We start from the raw sequence: 24484 nt of genomic DNA, 5'->3' as shown, positions 1-24484 counted from the left end.
CCGGATAATTACTTTTCACCGCTCCCATCAGATATCCCCATGGGCTCTTTTATATACAGCACTGCTAGGTGCCTGTGTTAAACTGTTTCAGTTTGAGTCTAAGACGGGGAGACGGTGTGGCGTATTAGGAAAACGAAGAGCATGATAACCGATTAATTTAATAGACTACATATGGTACACTGTGTGAATGGTATTGATGTGCACTCATCAGAGGGGAAGCACACACTGCTTATTCTTAATAATGGAACATGTCACAGGAGATGTGTCCTCTTAATGTGGATCAAAGACAATCAACAGACAACAGTTCACTGGCATTACATTTCCTGTGTTCCAGCGACTGCATGCAACACTGTTTGTATTTGGCTTGTTTATGCCGTTCACCTCAGCTCTAGATCAACATAACACACTACTGCATCATCCTAATTCAGAAGTCCAATTTAGGATTTATGTGGATGTAGAGAGAACCACATTCATAATTAATCTATGTTCACACTGTTGTGGCAGAATATATGTCTGCAACCCTGAATCAGCAGTTATGTTGCTGGTAATAAATGCTTATGATTGCAGTGACAGGGATTTCGACATTACTAAAGCAGGTGCCTCTGTGCTTATGTAAACTATAAAATGCTGACTGGGACATTGGAGAGGTGCCCATCTTCTTGGTTTTATTCTGCAGAAGGAGAGCAGCTCCTTAATCACTGTGACTTCTCTTTTGTTTTGCAGGGCAGCAATCGATGCACTGGCAGCACTTTTATGTTCAAGTAAGTATTCTTTAGCCCCTCTTACTCATACTTTTTCCCCTTTATAAACTGTTACCTCCCATACTAGTAGTCTGGAATAGTTCTATCACAATAGACTGTGCTATTGGCTGTCTCAGATTATCTTGTTCAATGCCATGAGAGTAATCTGGATCATAACAGGGAGGAATATTGAGTGGTATTTTGTGTTGGATAGCCTCGACTCCAGCTGTGTAACGTGTCGGATAGTCTGTGCCACAGGCTTTGTTTTGACCACACGATTAATCTATTCTCTCGATATCAAACCCCTTAATTAACTGGTCAAACATGGTCATTTTATCGAGTCTATTTACGAGCCAGTGGGTAACCATTGCTGATTTATAGCTATTAATATTATGCAAGCATGGAAGCATATGCACAGAATATGATTTAGTGATATAGGGAAGCCAGCTGTGAATTAGCTCAGTGTAACATGCCTTTTTGTACATAATTGTGATAATATTCCAGGCAATTTACTTTTTCAAATGAGCACACGGGACTGTTCTTCTGTAGTACCGTACAAGTTGTTTTGTGACCGGGGCTTGAATATGGATATGAAATGTATAGTATTACCAGATTTAGCAATTCTGCTAGCAGAGGCACTGGTGAAAAATGCATATATGACAAGCAATACTATTGGGTCTATTTCATTTTTACTTAGCTCACATCTTCTTGGGTGGTAATAGTTTACATACAATCTCCATGTCTGTGTTAGCCCTCAGAGTGATCATCTTCTTGGGTGGTAATAGTTTACATACAATCTCCATGTCTGTGTTAGCCCTCAGAGTGATCATCTTCTTGGGTGGTAATAGTTTACATACAATCTCCATGTCTGTGTTAGCCCTCAGAGTGATCATCTTCTTGGGTGGTAATAGTTTACATACAATCTCCATGTCTGTGTTAGCCCTCAGAGTGATCATCTTCTTGGGTGGTAATAGTTTACATACAATCTACAATGTCTGTGTTAGCCCTCAGAGTGATCATCTTCATTAAATGATTGATTTGTTGTCTTGCAGCACTTTTATTTCTAACAGCTTCTTCCAGTTGGATTCACTCAGTTGAAACACAATCATAGTCAGTATAACATGATTACACTGAGGTTCTCCGCAACTTTACAGCTTGTCAGACAATGATTTAATATCACATCTCCCTCACTGGATATTTGCTCATAACACAAGCTATATTAGCTATTGATATTGTAGTAAATGTTAAAAATCACTTTAATATTACTCCCTGTGTGCTTTAACAGAACCGTTATTTCCTTTTATCGTCGGGGGAATAATTTTTTTCCTCCAACAAAATCAAGTTTCTGTTTTCTCCCAGCATTCAAAATGCGTAAAGGCATGAAAAACACACAAACTCAGCTATTAATCTGCCAGGGAGAGGTTGCTCAGCTCTGAGCTGTTATAACAGCCAGGTAGCAGTGTTCTGGTCTACCTGTAGGTGGCAGTGTGACTCTGTGCCTTACTCAGCTCCTCAGCTCCCTCTTTGTGTATACAGGCTCTGCACCTGTTGATGCACTGCAGTTGCTGAACGATTCTACTTGTGAATAACATTAGGCTACTGGTTCTCTCTGAAGCCTATTTTAAAGATGTGCGCCTAGGCGGGGATGGTGCAATTAATTCTCTTTCATTCAGCAACAGTTTCCAGTGCAGTCGCTGCTCTTTGTCTATGCAGTCTACAGGGAGCTTTATTACCCTTTGTGATGTTTTTTGACTGTCCTGGTTTCCTGTTCTCTTAAGGGGGATGTGAGTCAGAGGTAGTCGATAACCATCTAACAATTCACCTCCTTCTTCCTTGTATGGTTTAACGATCAGTTAGTTGTGCATTTTAGTTCATTGCTACACATTTAGTCGTCGTAGGCTAGATGATGTTTCTGTATCAAGCTGCTCAGACGGCAGCTTCAAAGATGGCTTGACATGAGAAAAGGAAGGTCCCAGATGCATCTTTTCTTTCAGTTTTATTTTCAATGTTTTACCATTTCAACTATAGGCTTGCGCTGCTTCCACTCTTACGCATAGTCCATGTGTTGATGCTGTATTTCTGGGCAGCTGTTATGACACAGTGTCTCATTCCAAATTATACTCTCTCCATAGGATTAGAAAACCAAACCTTTTAAAAAACCTTTCTAGGATTTTCAGATAGGCTTACAGCAAGGCATATTGCTTGCATACATACCTGTCCCTGTGGCTGTGATTAGAGTTATGTGAATTAGCTTTGTAGTATGCATTACCTACCTACCCACTCCTATACATCTGCATGCATCTCACCATAAGTTGATCTCTAACCCCGTGGGAGAGCGCAAAGAAAACCCATTGCAGTCAATAATATTTCAGAAAGCTGTGTTTGGCAGAGGGCTAGAGCTCTAAGAGCCCATAGCCCCTATGCTGAGATCTAGGTGATAGGAGGAAGAGAGAGTTGGAAAACGGATACCTAGTCAGTTGCACAACTGAATGCATTCAACCGAAACGTGTCTTTCCGCATTTAACCCAACCCCTCTGAATCAGAGAGGTGCGAAGGCTACCTTACTCTACATCATCATCGCCCAGGGAACAGTTGTTGTTCAGGTTTAACTGCCTTGCTTAAGGGCAGAACAGAAGATTTTTCCACCTTTGCCAGCTCAGAGATTCAAACCAGTGACCTTTCGGTTACTGGCACAACACTCTTAACCGCTAGGCTATCTGCTTGCCAGAGTGAGGGAGGGAGATACAGAGAGAGAGGGGAGCTCTTGCACTAGTGAGAGAATCCCCAGTTCTTTCTTATTTGCTTCCATACTCACGCTACATTCCATCTCCTGTGATCAACTGTCAGACACTGGACTGGGGAGATACACTTGAGCACTTCCCATGCTGCCCCAGTCCAGCATACAGTACAGTACCCACGTCAGGTTGACCTTCAACACGCTAGCTCAGTCCTCTGTGGACTACTGCAGTGGCACCATAGATTCTCTATCAGAGTGTAGCTCTGGCTATGGCATTGGTATTGGCCAGGCCCAAGCTTCCTCATCAGATACAAGGATGCATTCTGTTATAAGATCAGCAAGCTGTCCTCCCCTTCACTGAACAATAATAAGGTTTATGGCCATTGTGGATAGTAGATGTAGTTACGCTTCTGTTTATACCATCCAGACTGAACACGCAGCTAGCTACAGAAACTAAACCAAGCCAGAGCATTGTTATATACAGTGCATTTGGAAAGTATTCAGACCCCTTGACTTTCTCCACATTGTGTTACGTTACAGCCTTATTCTAAAATGGATTAAAAAAACTAAAAAACTAATTAATCTACACACAATACCCCATAATGACAAAGCAAAAACAGGTTTTTCGAAATTTTAGCAAATGTATTAACAATACAAAACTGAAATATCACATTTACATAAGTATTCAGACCCTTTGCTATGAGACTCGAAATTGAGCTCAGGTGCATCCTGTTTCCGTTGATCATCCTTGAGATGTTTCTACAACTTGATTGGACATGATTTGGAAAGGCACACACCTGTCTATATAAGGTCCCATAGTTGACAGTGAATGCCAGAGCAAAAACCAAGCCACGAGGTCGAAGGAATTGTCCGTAGAGCTCCGAGACAGCGTTGTGGGAAGATCTGGGGAAAAATGTATGCAGCATTGAAGGTCCTCTGTAGCTCAGCTGGTAGAGCACGGCGCTTGTAACGCCAAGGTAGTGGGTTCGATCCCCGGGACCACCCATACACAAAAATGTATGCACGCATGACTGTAAGTCGCTTTGGATAAAAGCGTCTGCTAAATGGCATATTATATTATATTATAACACAGTGGCTTCCATCATTCTTAAATGGAAGAAGTTTGGAACCTCCAAGACTCTTCCAAGAGCTGGCTGCCCTGCCAAACTGAGCAATTGGGGGAGAAGGGCCTTGGTCAGGGAGGTGACCAAGAACCCGATGGTCACTCTGACAGAGCTCCAAAGTTCCTCTGTGGAGATGGGATCTTCCAGAAGGACAACCATCTCTGCAGGTCTCAGGCCTTTATGGTAGAGTGATCCTTGATGAAAATCTGCTCCAGAACGCTCAGGACCTCAGACTGGGGGTGAAGGTTCACCTTCCAACAGGACAACGACCCTAAGCACACAGCCAAGACAACGAAGAAGTGGCTTCGGGACAAGTCTCTGAATGTCCTTGAGTGGCCCAGCCAGAGCCTGGACTTTAACCCGATCGAACATCTCTGGAGAAACCAGAAAATAGCTATGCAGCGACGCCCCCCATCCTACCTGACAGAGCTTGAGAGGATCTGCAGAGAAGAATAGGAGAAACTCCACAAATACAGGTGTGCCAAGCTTGTAGCATCATACTCAAGAAGAATCGAGGCTATAATCACTGCCAAAGGTTCTTCAACAAAGTACTTAGTAAAGGGTCTGAATACTTATGTAAATGTTATATTTCCGTTTTTTCTAAAAAACTGTTTTTGCTTTGTCATTATGGGGTGTTGTGTGTAGTTTGATGAGGGGAGAAAAACAATTGAATCCATTTTAGAATAAGGCTGTAACGTAACAACATTTAGAAAAAGTCAAGGGGTCTGAATACTTTTCGAATGCACTGTAGCATTCACAAGCACTGGCTAGACTAACAGTCTTTCCTTCAATTGTGTAGCTTTTGCAGCACTCACTAGACCTTAATTATCATACCAGTTGGACTTCTTACCATATTCTTCTTCTTAACAAGTTGTTTTGCCCAATGGTATCCTCATGGCGCCTACATGCATTGTAACACAAACTGCCCTCATCTCATCCCTATTGGAGCAGTGTTCCTGTATTCCACATCTTCTCCAAAAGATTCATCATTATGTGCAATGTGTTTTCATCTTATTTCGACATTTCAGTTTTACATTTTAGTCATTTAGCAGACGCTCTTATCCAGAGCGACTTACAGTTAGTGAGTGCACACAATTATTCTTTTCATACTGGTCCCCCGTGGGAAACGAACCCACAACCCTGGCGTTGCAAACGCCATGCTCTACCAACTGAGCTACACGGGACTACATTATAGTATTGTTTATTTGGCCTCTCAGTGCCAAGATGATGCATGCTCTTATTATGTTCTTCTAATAAAATGCACTGTGAAGCATGACATGGAGGAAAAAAGCGCCAGCCCGGCATATTTGAATATCAATAGCTAATACAGCTGTTGGACTCTGACCCAGAGAGCAAACAGACAAGGGACTAATGCAAATGCAACACACCTTTTTCTTTAACACTAAGGTGGTGGCTAATACTTAAATTGATGCAAATGTCACGTGTGAATAACTATTTGAAAAAGGTTTTTAAACTCCCTCAATACTTGAATCCATTTATCACTCAAGCCTGTCTGCAGGACATATGATGGATACGATGTTTTGCCTTCCGTTAGGCCTTGCCGAATTATCATTAAAGAGAAGTAGAGGGGATCAGAGAGGTAGTTAAGTGATGCCAACACGAGAAAGTGCTTCACTTTTCCAAGTTTATTTCATTATTTTGTGTTTCATTATAATGAGGCTGGAAATGAGGACACTTGAGTGTTTCTACTGCTATTAAACCAGGTAGAAAAGCTTTGTTGTCTCTAGAGAACTGTGATAAAACTTACCCTGCAGATACTGAATGTAAATGCCAACCATGACATCTCACGCTGTGTGCTATGCAGTATTTTACACCTTCCAAGAAAGACAGCTCTCTATGTCAAAGTAATAACACTCATTGACCATAGGATCAAGATCTTTGACATTACCGCTGTGGGCTTGATAAATAGGCCAAGAATGCATTGTTAAGCATAGCCGCTCAATAAATACAGTGCCTTCGGAAAGTATTCAGACCCCTTGACTTTTTCCACATTTTGTTACATTACAGCCTTATTCTAAAATGTATTTAAAAATAATAATCCTCAGCAATCTACACACAATACCCCATAATGACAAAGCAAAAACTGGTTTTTAGAAAATTGAGCAAATTTATTAAAAACTTAAAACAGAAATACCTTATTTATATAAGTATTCAGACCCTTTGCTATGATATTAGAAATTGAGCTCAGGTGCATCCTGTTTCCATTGATAATCCTTGAGATGTTTCTACAACTTGATTGGAATGCACCTGTGGTAAATTCAATTGAATGGACATTATTTGGAAAGGCACACACCTGTCTATATAAGGTCCCATAGCATGTCAGAGCAAAAACCAAGCCATGAGGTCGAAGGAATTGTCCGTAGAGCTCCGAGACAGCATTGTGTCGAGGCACAGCTCTGGGGAAGGGTACCAAAACATTTCTGCAGCATTGAAGGTCCCCAAGAACACAGTGGCCTCCATCATTCTTAAATGGAAGAAGTTTGGAACCACCAAGACTCTTCCTAGAGCTGGCCGCCTGGCCAAACTGAGCAATCAGGGGAGAAGGGCCTTGGTCAGGGAGATGACCAAGAACCCAATGGTCACTCTGACAGAGCTCCATCATTCCTATGTGGAGATGGGAGAACCTTCCAGAAGGACAACCATCTCTGCAGCACTCCACCAATCACACCTTTATGGTAGAGTGGCCAGACGGAAGCCACTCCTCAGTAAAAGGCACATGACAGCCTGCTTGGTCAAGGGTTCCGAAGGCACTGTATTTACCACAGGACAACTATAGAACTAAATCAAATCAAATCAAAATGTATTGGTCTGGTCGCGTACACAGATTTACAGAGGTTCAGCGAAATGCTTATGTTTCTAGCTCCAACAATACAGTAATATCTAGCAATACATTAACAATACACACATAAGAGAAGAAGAACAGCGCCGGAGAAGATGGCTGCCGTTTTACAGCACTCTAATCAATTGTACTATTATGTGTGTTTTTCCGCGTTATTTGTAATTTATTTTGTACATAATGTTTCTGCCATCGTCTCTTATAACCAAAAAGAGCTTCTGGATATCAGGACAGCGATTACTCACCTCGTATTGGACGAAGATTTTTTCTTCAACGAGGTGGCCGCGAAGGATATCATACAGACACCCGACAAGGCCCAAATCCCCGTCATTCGCGTGAGGAAGAGACGGAGATATCGTGGACGTAGATCAGGGTGCCTTGTAAGGATCCGACGGCGAGCGAGTAAACTGCCTCTTCCATCAATCCTATTAGCCAACGTTCAATCATTTGAAAATAAATTGGATGATTTAAGATTACGGTTATCCTACCAACGGGACATTAAAAACTGTAATATCTTATGTTTCACCGAGTCGTGGCTGAACGACGACATGGATAACATACAGCTAGCGGGCTATACGCTACATCGGCAGGATAGAACGGCTGACTCCGGTAAGACAAGGGGTGGCGGTCTGTGTATATTTGTAAACAACAGCTGGTGCACAAAATCAAATACTAAGGAAGTCTCGAGGTTTTGCTCGCCTGAGGTAGAGTATCTTATGATAAGCTGTAGACCACACTATATACCAAGAGAGTTTTCATCTATATTTTTCATAGCTGTCTATTTACCACCACAAACCAATGCTGGCATTAAGATTGCACTGAATGAGTTGTACAAGGCCATAAATCAACAGGAAAACGCTCATCCAGATGCAGCGCTCCTAGTGGCCGGGGACTTTAATGCAGGGAAACTTAAATCCGTTCTACCTCATTTCTACCAGCATGTTAAATGTGCAACCAGAGGAAAAAAAACTCTAGACCACCTTTACTCCACACACAGAGACGCATACAAAGCTCTCCCTCGCCCTCCATTTGGGAAATCTGACCATAACTCTATCCTCCTGATTCCTGCTTATAAGCAAAAACTAAAGCAGGAAGCACCAGTGACTCGGTTAATAAAAAAGTGGTCAGATGACGCAGATGCTAAGCTACAGGACTGTTTTGCTAGCACAGACTGGAACATGTTCCGGGATTCTTCAGACAGCATTGAGGAGTACACCACATCAGTCACTGGCTTCATCAGTAAGTGCATCGATGATGTCGTCCCCACAGTGACCGTACGTACATACCCCAACCAGAAGCCATGGATTACAGGAAACATCCGCACTGAGCTAAAGGGTAGAGCTGCCGCTTTCAAGGAATGGGACTCTAACCCGGACGCTTATAAGAAATCCCGCTATGCCCTCCGACGAACCATCAAACAGGCAAAGAGTCAATACAGGACTAAGATTGAATAGTACTACACTGGCTCTGACGCTCGTCGGACTACAAAGGGAAGCACAGCCGTGAGCTGCCCAGTGACACAAGCCTACCAGACGAGCTAAACCACTTCTATGCTCGCTTCGAGGCAAGCAACACTGAAGCATGCATGAGAGCACCAGCTGTTCCGGATGACTATGTGATCACGCTCTCCGTAGCCGATGTGAGTAAGACTTTTAAGCAGGTCAACATTCACAAGGCCGCAGGGCCAGACGGATTACCAGGACGTGTACTCCGAGCATGTGCTGACCAACTGGCAAGTGTCTTCACTGACATTTTCAACATGTCCCTGACTGAGTCTGTAATACCAACATGTTTCAAGCAGACCACCATAGTCCCCGTGCCCAAGGACTCTAAGATAACCTGCCTAAATGACTACCGACCCGTAGCACTGACGTCTGTAGCCATGAAGTGCTTTGAAAGGCTGGTCATGGCTCACATCAACAGCATTATCCCAGAAACCCTAGACCCACTCCAATTTGCATACCGCCCCAACAGATCCACAGATGATGCAATCTCTATTGCACTCCACACTGCCCTTTCCCACCTGGACAAGAGGAACACCTAAGTGAGAATGCTATTCATTGACTACAGCTCAGCATTCAACACCATAGTGCCCTCTAAGCTCATCACTAAGCTAAGGATCCTGGGACTAAACACCTCCCTCTGCAACTGGATCCTGGACTTCCTGACGGGCCGCCCCCAGGTGGTAAGGGTAGGTAGCAACACATCTGCCACACTGATCCTCAACACGGGGGCCCCTCAGGGGTGCGTGCTCAGTCCCCCTCCTGTACTCTCTGTTCACCCATGACTGCATGGCCAGGCACGACTCCAACACCATCATTAAGTTTGCCGACGACACAACAGTGGTAGGCCTGATCACCGACAACGATGAGACAGCCTATAGGGAGGAGGTCAGAGACCTGGCCGTGTGGTGCCAGGACAACAACCTCTCCCTCAACGTGACCAAGACAAAGGAGATGATTGTGGACTACAGGAAAAAAAAGAGGACTGAGCACGCCCCCATTCTCATCGACGGGGCTGTAGTGGAACAGGTTGAGAGCTTCAAGTTCCTTGGTGTCCACATCACCAACGAACTATCATGGTCCAAACATACCAAGACAGTCGTGAAGAGGGCACGACAAAGCCTATTCCCCCTCAGGAGACTGAAAAGATTTAGCATGGGTCCTCAGATCCTCAAAAAAGTATACAGCTGCACCATCGAGAGTATCCTGACTGGTTGCATCACCGCCTGGTATGGCAACTGCTTGGCCTCCGACCGCAAGGCACTACAGAGGGTAGTGCGTACGGCCCAGTACATCACTGGGGCCAAGCTTCCTGCCATCCAGGACCTCTATACCAGGCGGTGTCAGAGGAAGGCCCTCAAAATTGTCAAAGACTCCAGCCACCCTAGTCATAGACTGTTCTCTCTGCTACCGCACGGCAAGCGGTACCGGAGTGCCAAGTCTAGGTCCAAAATACTTCTCAACAGCTTCTACCCCCAAGCCATAAGACTCCTGAACAGCTAATCATGGCTACCCGGACTATTTGCACTGCCCCCCCACCCCATCCTTTTTACGCTGCTGCTACTCTGTTAATTATTTATGCATAGTCACTTTAACTCTGCCCACATGTACATATTACCTCAACTACCTCAACTATCCGGTGCCCCCACACATTGACTCTGCAACGGTACCCCCCTGTATATATAGCCTCCCTACTGTTATTTTATGTTACTTCTGCTCTTTTTTTTCTCAACACTTTTTTTGTGTTGTTTTATTTAAAAAAAATACATGCACTGTTGGTTAAGGGCTGTAAGTAAGCATTTCACTGTGATGTCTGCACCTGTTGTATTCGGCGCATGTGACCAATAAAATTTGATTTGATTTAAGAAATATCAGAAGGAGCAATATCAGAACGAGCAACGTCAGAGTCCGGAGTATACACTGAGTGCCCTCAGAACAGCCTCAATTCGTCTGGGCATGGACTCTACAAGGTGTCGAAAGCGTTCCACATGGATGCTGGCCAATGTTGACTCCAAAACTTCCCACAGTTATGTAAAGTTGGCTGGATGTCCTTTGGGTGGTGGACCATTCTTGATACATGCGAGAAACTGTTGAGCGTGAAAAACCCAGCAGCGTTGCAGTTCTTGACACAAACCGGTGCGCCTGGCACCTACTACCATACCCTGTTTAAAGGCACTTAAATCTTGTGTCTTTCCCAGTCACCCTCTGAATGGCACACATACACAATCCATGTCTCAATTGTCTCAAGGCTTAAAAATCCTTCTTTAACCTGTCTCCTCCCCTTCATCTACACTGATCAAAGTTTTTAATTTATTTAACAGGTGACATTAATAAGGCATCATAGCTTTCACATGGATTCACCTGGTCAGTTTATGTCATGGAAAGAGTTCTTAATGTTTTGTACACTCAGTGTGTGTGTGTGTATACAGTTGAAGTCTGAAGTTTACATACACCTTAGCCAAATACATTTAAACTCAGTTTTTCACAATTCCTGACATTTAATCCTAGTACAAATTCCCTGTCTTAGGTCAATTATGATCACCACTTTATTTTAAGAATGTGAAATGTCAGAATAATAGTAGAGAGAATTATTTATTTCATCTTTTATTTATTTCATCACATTCCTAGTGGGTCAGAAGTTTACATACACTCAATTAGTATTTGGTAGCATTGCCTTTAAATTGTTTAACTTGAGTCAAACGTTTCGGGTAGCCTTCCACAAGCTTCCCACAATAAGTTGGGTGAATTTTGGCCCATTCCTCCTGACAGAGCTGGTGTAACTGAGTCAGGTTGGTAGGCCTCCTTGCTTGCACACGCTTTTTCAGTTCTGCCCACACATTTTCTATAGGATTGAGGTCAGGGCTTTGTGATGGCCACTCCAGTACCTTGACTTTGTTGTCCTTAAGCCATTTTGCCACAACTTTGGAAGTATGCTTGGGGTCATTGTCCATATGGAAGGCTTTAACTTCCTGACTGATGTCTTGAGATGTTGCTTCAATATATCCACATAATTTTCCTTCCTCATGATGCCATCTATTTTGTGAGGTGCACCAGTCCCTCCTGCAGCAAAGCACCCCCACAGCATGATGCTGCCAACCCCGTGCTTCACGGTTGGGATGGTGTTCTTCGGGTTACAAGCGTTCCCCTTTTTCCTCCAAACATAACGATGGTCATTATGGCCAAAACAGTTATATTTTTGTTTCATCAGACCAGAGGACATTTCTCCAAAAAGTACGATCTTTGTCTCCATGTGCAGTTGCAAACCGTAGTCTGGCTTTTTTATGGCAGTTTTGGAGCAGTGGCTTCTTCCTTGCTGAGCGGCCTTTCAGGTTATGTCGATATAGGACCGTTTTACTGTGGATATAGATACTTTTGTACCTGTTTCCTCCAGCATCTTTACAAGGTCCTTTGCTGTTGTTCTGGGATTGATTTGCACTTTTCACACCAAAGTACGTTCATCTCTAGGAGACAGAATGCGTCTCCTTCCTGAGCGGTATGACGGCTGCGTGTCCCATGGTGTTTATACTTGCATACTATTGTTTGCACAGATGAACGTGGGACCTTCAGGCGTTTGATAAATTGCTCCCAAGGATGAACCAGACTTGTGGAGGTCTACAATTGTTTTTCTGAGGTCTTGGCTGATTTCTTTTAATTTTCCCATGATGTCAAGCGAAGAGGCACTTAGTTTGAAGGTAGGCCTTGAAATACATCCACAGGTATACCTCCAATTGACTCAAATGATGTCAATTAGCCTATCAGAAGCTTCTAAAGCCATGACATCATTTTCTGGAATTGTCCAAGCTGTTTAAAGGCACAGTCAACCTAGTGTATGTAATCTTCTGACCCACTGGAATTGTGATACAGTGAATTATAAGTGAAATAATCGGTCTATAAACAATTGTTGGAAAAATTACTTGTGTCATGCACGAAGTAGATGTCCTAACAGACTTGCCAAAACTGTAGTTTGTTAACAAGAAATTAGTGGAGTGGATGAAAAACTATATTTAATGACTCCAACCTAAGTGTATGTAAACTTCCGACTTCAACTGTACATACACTACGGGTCAAAAGTTTTAGAACACCTACTCATTCAAGGGTTTGTCTTTATTTTTATTATTTTCTACATTGTAGAATAATAGTGAAGACATCAAAACTATGAAATAACACATATGGAATCATGTAGTAACCAAAGAAGTGTTAAACAAATCAAAATATATTTTCTATTTGAGCTTCTTCAAATAGCCACCCTTTGCCTTGATGACAGCTTTGCACACCCTTGGCATTCTCTCAACCAGCTTCATGAGGTAGTCACCTGGAATGCATTTCAATTAACTAGTGTGCCTTCTTAAAAGTTAAATTGTGGAATTTGTTTCCTTCATAATGCGTTTGAGCCAATCAGTTGTGTTGTGACAAGGTAGGGGGGTATACAGAAGATAGCCCTATTTGGTAAAAGACCAAGTCAATATTATGGCAAGAACAGCTGAAATAAGCAAAGAGAAATGACAGTCCATCATTACTTTAAGACATTAAGGTCAGTCAATACGGAACATTTCAAGAACTTTTAAAGTTTCTTCAAGTGCGGTCGCAAAAACCATCAAGAGCTGTGATGAAACTGGCTCTCATGAGGACCACCACAGGAATGGAAGACCCAGAGTTACCTCTGCTGCAGAGGATAAGTTCATTAGAGTTACCAGCCTCATAAATTGCAGGCCAAATAAATGTTTCACAGAGTTCAAGTAACAGACACATCTCAACATCAACTGTTCAGAGGAGACTGTGTGAATCAGGTCTTCATGGTCGAAATGCTGCAAAGAAACCATTACTAAAGGACACCAATAATAAGAAGATACTTTCTTGGGCCAAGAAACACAAGCAATGGTGGAAATTGTCCTTTTCTCTGGAGTCCAAATTGGAGATTTCTGGTTCCAACCGCTATGTCTTTGTGAGACGCGGTGTGGGTGAACGGATGATCTCCGCATGTGTATTTCCCACTGTAAAGCATGGAGGAGGAAGTGTTTTGGTGTGGGGGTGCTTTGCTGGTGACACTGTCTGTGATTTATTTAGAATTCAAGGCACACTTAACCAGCATGGCTACCACAGCATTCTGCAGCGATTCGCCATCCCATCTGTTTTGGGCTTAGTGGGACTATCATTTGTTTTTCAACAAGACATTGACCCAACACACCTCCAGGCTGTGGAAGGGCTATTTTACCAAGAAGGAGAGTGATGGAGTGCTGCATCAGATGACCTGGCCTCCACAATCCCCCGACCTCAACCAAATTGAGATGTTTGGGATGAGTAGGACCGCAGAGTGAAGGAAAAGCAGCCAACAAGTGCTCAGCACATGAGGGAACTCCTTCAAGACTGTTGGTAAACCATTCCAGGTGAAGCTGGTTGAGAGAATGCCAAGAGTGTGCAAACCTTTCATCATGGCAAAGGGTGGCTATTTGAGGAATCTGAAATAAAAAATATTTTGATTTGTTTAACACTTCTTTGGTTACTACATGATTCCATATGTGTTATTTAATAGTTTTGATGTCGTCACTTTTATTCTAGAATGTCGAAAATAGTAAAAAATAAAGAAAAACCCTTGAATGAGTCGGTGTTCTAAAACTTTTGACCGGTAGTGTGTATATATACAGTGGGGAGAACAAGTATTTGATACACTGCCGATTTTGCAGCTTTTCCTACTTACAAAGCATGTAGAGGTCTGTAATTTTTATCATAGGTACACTTCAACTGTGAGAGACTGAATCTAAAACAAAAATCCAGAAAATCACATTGTATGATTTTTAAGTAATTAATTTGCATTTTATTGCATGACATAAGTATTTGATCACCTACCAACCAGTAAGAATTGCGGCTCTCACAGACCTGTTAGTTTTTCTTTAAGAAGCCCTCCTGTTCTCCACTCATTACCTGTATTAACTGCACCTGTTTGAACTCGTTACCTGTATAAAAGACACCTGTCCACACACTCAATCAAACAGACTCCAACCTCTCCACAATGGCCAAGACCAGAGAGCTGTGTAAGGACATCAGGGATACAATTGTAGACCTGCACAAGGCTGGGATGGGCTACAGGACAATAGGCATGCAGCTTGGTGAGAAGGCAACAACTGTTGGTGCAATTATTAGAAAATGGAAGAAGTTCAAGATGATGGTCAATCACCCTCGGTCTGGGGCTCCATGCAAGATCTCACCTCGTGGGGCATCAATGATCATGAGGAAGGTGAGGGATCAGCCCAGAACTACACGGCAGGACCTGGTCAATGACCTGAAGAGAGCTGGGACCACAGTCTCAAAGAGAACCATTAGTTACACACTACGCCGTCATGGATTAAAATCCTGCAGCGCACGCAAGGTCCCCCTGCTCATGCCAGCGCATGTCCAGGCCCGTCTGAAGTTTGCCAATGACCATCTGGATGATCCAGAGGAGGAATGGGAGAAGCTCATGTGGTCTGATGAGACAGAAATAGAGCTTTTTGGTCTAAACTCCACTCGCCGTGTTTGGAGGAAGAAGAAGGATGAGTACAACCCCAAGAACACCATCCCAACTGTGAAGCATGGAGGTGGAAACATCATTATTTGGGGATGCTTTTCTGCAAAGGGGACAGGACGACTGCACTGTATTGAGGGGAGGATGGATGGGGCCATGTATTGCGAGATCTTGGCCAACAACCTCCTTCCCTCAGTAAGAGCATTGAAGATGGGTCGTGGCTGGGTCTTCCAGCATGACAACGGCCCGAAACACACAGCCAAGGCAACTAAGGAGTGGCTCCGTAAGAAGCATCTCAAGGTCCTGGAGTGGCCTAGCCAGTCTCCAGACCTGAACCCAATAGAACATCTTTGGAGGGAGCTGAAAGTCCGTATTGCCCAGCGACACCCCCGAAACCTGAAGAATCTGGAGAAGGTCTGTATGGAGGAGTGGGCCAAAATCCCTGCTGCAGTGTGTGCAAACCTGGTCAAGACCTACAGGAAACGTATGATCTCTGTAATTGCAAACAAAGGTTTCTGTACCAAATATTAAGTTCTGCTTTTCTGATGTATCAAATACTTATGTCATGCAATAAAATGCAAATTAATTACTTAAAAATCATACAATGTGATTTTCTGGATTCCGTCTCTCACAGTTGAAGTGTACCTATGATAAAAATTACAGACCTCTACATGCTTTGTAAGTAGGAAAACCTGCAAAATCGGCAGTGTATCAAATACTTGTTCTCCCCACTGTATATATATATATAAATGACGTGTATAAACAGTATGGACACTATATGAATAGAAAAGGTGTGTACAGCAGTAGTTATATAGGATTAACCATGACTAGAATACAGTATATACAGTTGAAGTCGGAAGTTTAAATACACTTAGGTTGGAGTCATTAAAACTTGTTTTTCAACCACTCCAAAATATATTGTTAACAAACTATAGTTTTGGCATGTCGGTTAGGACATCTACTTTGTGCATGACACAAGTAAGAAGTTTACATACCCTAAGTTGACTGTGCCTTTAAGCAGCTTGGAAAAATCCAGAAAATGATGTCATGGCTTTAGAAGCTTCTGATAGGCTAATTGACATCATTTGAGTCAATTGGAGGTGTACCTGTGGATGTATTTCAAGGCCTACCTTCAAACTCAGTTCCTCTTTGCTTGACATCATGGGAATATCAAAAGAAATCAGCCAAGACCTCAGAAAAAAGTCTGGTTCATTCTTGGGAGCAATTTCCAAACGCCTGAAGGTACCACGTTCATCTGTACAAATAATAGTACGCAAGTATAAACACCATGGGCCCACGCAGCCGTCATACCGCCCAGGAAGGAGACGCATTCTGTCTCCTAGAGATGAACGTACTTTGGTGCGAAAAGTGCAAATCAATCCCAGAACAACAGCAAAGGACCTTGTGAAGATGCTGGAGGAAACAGGTACAAAAGTATCTATATCCACAGTAAAACGAGTCCTATATCGACATAACCTGAAAGGCCGCTCAGCAAGGAAGAAGCCACTGCTCCAAAACCGCCATAAAAAAGCCAGACTACGGTTTGCAACTGCAAATGGGGACAAAAATCGTACTTTTTGGAGAAATGTGCTCTGGTCTGATGAAACAAAAGTAGAACTGTTTGGCCATAATGACCATCATTATGTTTGGAGGAGAAAGGGGGGGCTTGCAAGCAGAAGAACACCTTCCCAACCGTGAAGCACGGGGGTGGCAGCATCATGCTGTGGGGGTGCTTTTCTGCAGGAGGGACTGGTGCACTTCAAAAAATAGATAGCATCATGAGGAAGGAAAATTATGTGGATATATTGAAGCAACATCTCAAGACATCAGTCAGGAAGTTAAAGCCTTCCATATGGACAATGACCCCAAGCATACTTCCAAAGTTGTGGCAAAATGGCTTAAGGACAACAAAGTCACGGTATTGGAGTGGCCATCACAAAGCCCTGACCTCAATCCTATAGAAAATGTGTGGGCAGAACTGAAAAAGCGTGTGCGAGCAAGGAGGCCTACAAACCTGACTCAGTTACACCAGCTCTGTCAGGAGGAATGGGCCAAAATTCACCCAACTTATTGTGGGAAGCTTGTGGAAGGCTACCTGAAACATTTGACCCAAGTTAAACAATTTAAAGGCAATGCTACCAAATACTAATTGACCCACTGGGAATGTGATGAAAGAAAGAAAAGCTGAAATAAATAATTCTCTCTTCTATTATTCTGACATTTCACATTCTTAAAATAAAGTGGTGATCCTAACTGACCTAAACAGGGAATTTTTACTAGGATTAAATGTCAGGAATTGTGAAAAACGGAGTTTAAATATATTTGGCTAAGGTGTATGTAAACTTACGACTTCAACTGTATATTATATGCCACAGTAGGCTACTAAATACAATTTCAAGTGGCATACTGACTCACCTAATGATGAAGTTGAAGCCATACTGTAGGTTACTACTCACGGTGATGGCCGATGCGCTCCTCTTGGAAAAAGCCTATCTCAAGATGAGCTACTTTGAAAAACAGTGCTGCTGTTCGCCAAAAATGTCTGTATTATGACATTTGCAAAAGGCAAACAGACATCCGCAACCAGCAATAGAAATATAATGAGTAGATGGCAGTTCCCATTTAAGTCAGGACTGGCAGCTATTGCTAGCATTCCCATGAGTTTAACACTCAAACTGTCAGAATGAGAGGTTCCAAAATCCTTTTATGAATTATATGTCTATGGACACAACGCAACAAGCTGTATATTTGGTGCCCATGGTGCCCAAATTGCAGCCTTCCCGACTGTAGGCAATCGGTAACTGCCAAAATAATGGAAAATACACTATATATACAAAAGTATGTGGACACCCCTTCAAATTTGTGGATTTGGCTATTTTAGCTGACAGGTGTATAAAATCGAGCACACAGCCATGCAATCTCCATAGACAAACACTGGCAGTCGATTGGCATTACTGAAGAGCTCAGTGACTTTAAATGTGGCACCGTCATAGGATGCCACCTTTCCAACAAGTCAGTTTGTCAAATTTCTGCCCTGCTAGAGCTGCCCCGGTCAACTGTGGCTTGCGAAAGTATTCACCCCCCTTAGCATTTTTCCTATTTTGTTGCCTTACAACCTGGAATTAAAATGGATTTTGGGGGGTTTGTATCATTTGATTTACACAACATGCCTACCACTTTGAAGATGCACCCATAATGACAAAGCAAAAACAGGCTTTTAGAAATGTTTGCAAATGTAAAAAATAATAATAATAATGAAATGAAAACTTGAGCGTGCATAACTATTCATCCCCCCAAAGTCAATACATTGTAGAGCCACCTGTTGCAGCAATTATAGCGGCAAGTCTCTTTGGGTACGTCTCTATAAGCTTGGCACATCTAGCCACTGGGATTTTTGCCCATTCTTCAAGGCAAAACTGCTCCAGCTCCTTCAAGTTGGATGGGTTCCGCTGGTGTACAGCAATCTTTAAGTCATACCACAGATTCTCAATTGGATTGAGGTCTGGGCATTGACTAGGCCATTCCAAGACATTTAAATGTTTCCCCTTAAACCACTCAAGTGTTGCTTTAGCAGTATGCTTAGGGTCATTGTCCTGATGGAAGGTAAACCTCCATCCCAGTCTCAAATCTCTGGAAGACTGAAACAGGTTTCCCTCAAGAATTTCCCTGTATTTAGCACCATCCATCATTCCTTCAATTCTGACCAGTTTCCCAGTCCCTGCCGATGAAAAACATCCCCACAGCATGATGCTGCCACCAACATGCTTCACTGTGGGGATGGTGTTCTCGGGGTGATGAGAGGTGTTGGGTTTGCGCCAGACATAGCATTTTCCTTGATGGCCAAAAAGCTCAATTTTAGTCTCATCTGACCAGAGTCCCTACTTCCATATGTTTGGAAGCGAACACCAAACGTGTTTGCTTATTTTTTTCTTTAAGCAATGGCTTTTTTCTGGCCACTCTTCCGTAAAGTCCAGCTCTGTGGAGTGTACGGCTTAAAGTGGTCCGATGGACAGATACTCCAATCTCCGCTGTGGAGCTTTGCAGCTCCTTCAGGGTTATCTTTGGTGTCTTTGTTGCCTCTCTGATTAATGCCCTCCTTGCCTGGTCTGTGAGTTTTGGTGGGCGGCCCTCTCTTGGCAGGTTTGTTGTGGTGCCATATTCTTTCCATTTTTTAATAATGGATTTAATGGTGCTCCGTGGGATGTTCAAAGTTTCTGATATTTTTTAAATAACCCAACCCTGATCTGTACCTCTCCACAACTTTGTCCCTGACCTGTTTGGAGAGCTCCTTTGTCTTCATGGTGCCGCTTGCTTGGTGGTGCCCCTTGCTTAGTGGTGTTGCAGACTCTGGGGCCTTTCAGAACAGGTGTATATATACTGAGATCATGTGACAGATCATGTGACACTTAGACTGCACACAGGTGGACTTTATTTAACTAATTATGTGACATCTGATGGTAATTGGTTTCTCCAGATCTTATTTAGGGGCTTCATAGCAAAGGGGGTGAATACATATACACTTTTCCGTTATTTATTTTTTTCATTCCACTTCACCAATTTGGACTATTTTGTTTATGTCCATTACATGAAATCCAAATAGAAATCCATTTAAATTACAGGTTGTAATGCAACAAAATAGGAAAAATGCCAAGCGGGATGAATATTTTGCAAGGCACTGTAAGTGCTGCTATTGTGAAGTGGATACGTCTAGAAGCAACAACGGCTCAGCCTCAACGTGGTAGGCCCCACAAGCTCACAGAACGGGACCGCCGAGTGCTGAAGTGCGTATCGCGTAAACATCGTCTGTCCTCGGTTACAACACTCACTACCAAGGTTCCAATCTGCCTCTGGAAGCAACGTCAGCACAATAACTGTTTGTCGGGAGCTTCATGAAATGGGTTTCCATGGCCAAGCAGCCGCACACAAGCCTAAGATCCCCATGCGCAATGTCAAGCATCGGCTGGAATGGTGTAAAGCTCGCCGCAATTGGACTCTGGCGCAGTGGAAACGCGTTCTCTGGAGTGATGAATCACACTTCACCATCTGGCTGTCCAACGGACGAATCTGGGTTTGGCGGATGCCAGGAGAACACTACCTTTCCGAATGCATAGTGCCAACTGTAAAGTTTGGTGGAGGAGGAATAATGGTCTGGGGCTGTTTTTCATGGTTCGGGCTAGGCCCCTTAGTTCCAGTGAAGGGAAATCTTAACGCTACAGCATACAATGACCATCTAGACGATTCTGTGCTTCCAACTTTGTGGCAACAGTTTGGGGAAGGCCCTTTCCTGTTTCAGCATGACAATGCCCCTGTGCACAAAGCGAGGTCCATACAGAAATGGTTTGTCGAGATCGGTGTGGAAGAACTTGACTGGCCTGCACAGAGCCCTGACCTCAACGCCATCGAACACCTTTGGGATGAATTGGAAAGCCCCAAAAATTGTCAAAGACTCCAGTCAAGCCCGACTGTTCTCTCTGCTACCGCACGGCAAGCGGTACCGGAGCATCAAGTCTAGGTCCAAAAGGCTCTTTAACAGCTTCTATCCCCAAGCCATAAGACTGCTGAACAATTAATCAAATTGCCACCCGGACTATTTACATTGACACCTGCCCCTCCATTTGTTTTTACATTGCTGCTACCCACTGTCTATTATCTATGCATAGTCACTTTACCCCTACCTACATGTACAAATTACCTCGACTAACCTGTACCCCCACACATTGACTCGGTACCGGTACCCCCTGTATATAGCCTCGTTATTGTTATTTTATTGTGTTACTTTTTATTATTTTTACTTTAGTTAATTGGGTAAATATTTTCTTAACTCTTTCTTGAACTGCGTTGTTGGTTAAGTGTAAGTAAGCATTTGTAAGTAAGCATTTCATGGTAAGGTCTACACAATTTGATTTGATTTGATTTGAACGCCGACTGTGAGCAAGGCCTAATCGCCCAACATCAGTGCCCGACCTTACTAATGCTCTTGTGGCTGAATGAAAGGAATTCCCCGCAGCAATGTTCCAACATCTAATGGAAAGCCTTCCCAGAAGAGTGGAGGCTGTTATAGCAGCAAAGGGGGGACCAACTCCATATTAATGCCCATGATTTTGGAATGAGATGTTCGACAAGCAGGTGTTCACATACTTTTGGTCATGTAGTATATGTTATGGTGTGTGCGGTGCATTTTCCTGGCATGGTTTAGGTCCATGCAAATCTATGCAAAGGCGCATTGAAGCTGTTCTGGCAGCTCGTGGTGGCCCAACACCCTTTTAAGACACTTGATGTTGTTGTTTCCTTTATTTAGGCAGCTATCTGTATGCACTTGTGATAAAATGTAATTTTTTTTGAAACTATTGAGCCTCTGTGGCTAAATTATGCTCTCTGGTGTATTTTGAACATTAAGTTAAGTTATTTTTTTTATTTTTTTTGCCTCTTGGGCAAGCCCCTGACTCACACAATTGACCAGTCACATTTATTTATTGTGCAGTTTATTTATTCATTTTGTATTAATCACTTACCCAATCAAGGCAGGTTCTCCCAGTTACCCAAGTGGGCCCCTACCTTGTCTCCTCTTCCCATCTGACAGAGCGGCAACAGACAGCAGCAGTCTGTCTACAGTCATGGAGAGCGGGCTCTTGAATACTCCTGTAGTTGGCGGTTGCAGTAAAAAAATAGAATAAAATACAAATTAAAATAAATAATAATATATATACTACATATCTAATATATACTTTTAATTATTTTGCTGCCTCTGGGGCCCCCCACTGGCCTGGGCCCAGGTGCTTCAGCCCCGGTATGCTCCTGCATTAATCCGGCCCTGGGTAGAGTACCTAGTGGTGACAACTGTTTCAATGTCCACAAAGCAGTAGTTATATAGCAGGGCAGAGACGTAACCCTTGGCCACAGCTGTGATCTCTAAGGAAAGGTAGGTCGAGCCACAGGCTGTTCACCCCGCTACCATCCAGAAGGCGAGGTCAGTACAGGTGCATCAATGCTGGGACTGAGAGACTGAAAAACAGCTTCTATCTCCATGCCATCAGACTGTTAAACCTTTACATATCTTTCTTTCAGAGGCCAATGTCAGGACCGCTGTGGCCAAGGGTTACGTGTCTGCCCTGTTGAAGCTGTATGAGGACTGGCACAACAAGGACCCGGACCATGAGGCCATCCCCATCCGCCTGGCCCTGCTCCACTGCCTGCACCAGACCACCCACTGCAGCCTCGGCCGGGACGATCTGGTGGCACAGGGGGGCATCAGCCTCCTCTACCACACCACACAGGTATACCCACACATAGCTTCACATGCTACCAGTCACTGTTATAAGCCATAACTAATAACCCTTACTTTAATTGCTTTTTTTTACTCCTTTGTAATTTGAGATTAATTTCTCAGATCTAATTGCTTTAATGATAATGGCCTTTTATAATTGGTGTTGGTATTGCCTGGCAAGTTATTTGCATATAATACTGAGCTTGATTGTAATGCTGGATAAAGCATGCTAATTTGACAGTTAAAAAAAGTACAATAAATATATGTAGGAGGTGGCTGTGTTTCTGTTTGTGTTGCTGTTTTGAAGACCTGCCTGGCCAGTAAAGGTCTGGAATCTCTGGTGGAGCCTGCTGTCCAGCTGATGAGGAAGTGCTATCCTAAATGTCCCCTGCCACTGACCTCTGATCAGAGTGTTTATACCTTCCCCCTGCCTGGGAGGCCTACTGACACTGCTCCAGGACCCCAAGGTATTGTTTGCCTATCTCTATTTTCATCAGCCTCTCTCCCTCTCTCTCTCTCTCTCTCTCTCTCTCTCTCTCTCTCTCTCTCTCTCTCTCTCGATGTCTCACACTATATCCCATATGTAACTCTGTGTTGTTGTTGTTTTTATCGCACTGCTTTGCTTTATCTTGGCCAGCTCACAGTTGTAAATGAGAACTTGTTCTCAACTGGCTTACCTCGTTAAATAAAGGTGAAATAAAAAATAAACACTCTCTCAGATACTATACTGAGAGGCATGTGATGTTTAAAATGTTGATGTAACTGCTAGAATATGATGAGCAACATTATCCTATTGTGAACACACTGGCAGTGGCCTGCAGTGAAAAAGTATTCCTGCCATGTTTGTCATTCAGCGAGCATAGGCTTGGTTACCCTGGCAACCCTGGGGCTCTAAGGCAGACTCTTTAGATGCCCACCTAATTTCTCTTAGTGATGGGGTACACTTCATCTGATCTGCCTATCAGCAGGCAGCAGTGAAACTCTGTGAGAACAGGATGGAGCACAGGATGATCCATCCAAAGGAAAGAATAGGAATACCCCATGCATTAATGTATGATTGTATTGTACATATTGCTGAACTACAAACTGGCACGTGCTTATACAACGTGAGAAAAATCGGAATAGCCATTGATGATCTATATTTACAGGGACCAACAAGGACATATTTCACAGCTTTCGAAAGGGATACTGTCTGCAACACAGCACATCAACATGATCAGCCTGCAATGTTGAAATGGAGTGTCTCTCCGGTGACATCAACAGTGGCACACCTCTAGAATCTGTTAGAGGGCAATGGGTCCTTTAAGACCCCTGCAGCTACCAATTCCACACGGCCCTCTCAATAATGACCCTCCAAATTGAAATACCTTGATATAGTCGCCGTTGCTATGAGGCAGATTTCAGTATGACATATTCCTAGCTCATTCTGGTGGAATGGGGGTCTTTCTGAGGAGGTTCTGCATTCTTTCCATCTGTCTGCTGAGATAGCCCTGACTTCACCTCTCTCATCTGCCAGTCAAGTTAGCAGACTAGAACATCAGGCTGACAGGTCTACAGAAACAAAAGAAGATCAAGTAATTTTTTTAAAGTTCAGGCACATTACTGTAAAATCCATATGAGATAGACATGTTAGTACTTTGTAGAATACAAAAGATACAAGAAAATATCAAAGCTTTCATATGATTTTTGTTTTGATCACTGCTACACGTCTGTACTGTGCATTTTACATTTCACATATTTGTCATGCACACATACATCACA

General features: G+C 43.2%; 1 protein-coding gene across 1 annotated transcript in view; it reads left to right on the top strand.

Moving 5' to 3' along the window:
* The window catches only part of LOC121531765 (cytosolic carboxypeptidase 4), a 154449-nt gene that overhangs the window by 27140 nt on the left and 102825 nt on the right, over positions 1-24484 (top strand). Inside the window, exons 7-9 of the mRNA XM_041837199.2 lie at positions 724-761; positions 22525-22733; positions 23031-23190. Coding sequence (XP_041693133.2) covers positions 724-761; positions 22525-22733; positions 23031-23190 — 407 coding nt within the window. The remainder of the gene's footprint in view (positions 1-723; positions 762-22524; positions 22734-23030; positions 23191-24484) is intronic.

This window comes from Coregonus clupeaformis, chromosome 19 (genome assembly GCF_020615455.1).
Source record: "Coregonus clupeaformis isolate EN_2021a chromosome 19, ASM2061545v1, whole genome shotgun sequence".
Classification (NCBI taxonomy): domain Eukaryota; kingdom Metazoa; phylum Chordata; class Actinopteri; order Salmoniformes; family Salmonidae; genus Coregonus; species Coregonus clupeaformis.
This window is presented reverse-complemented; position numbering and strand designations above follow the sequence as displayed.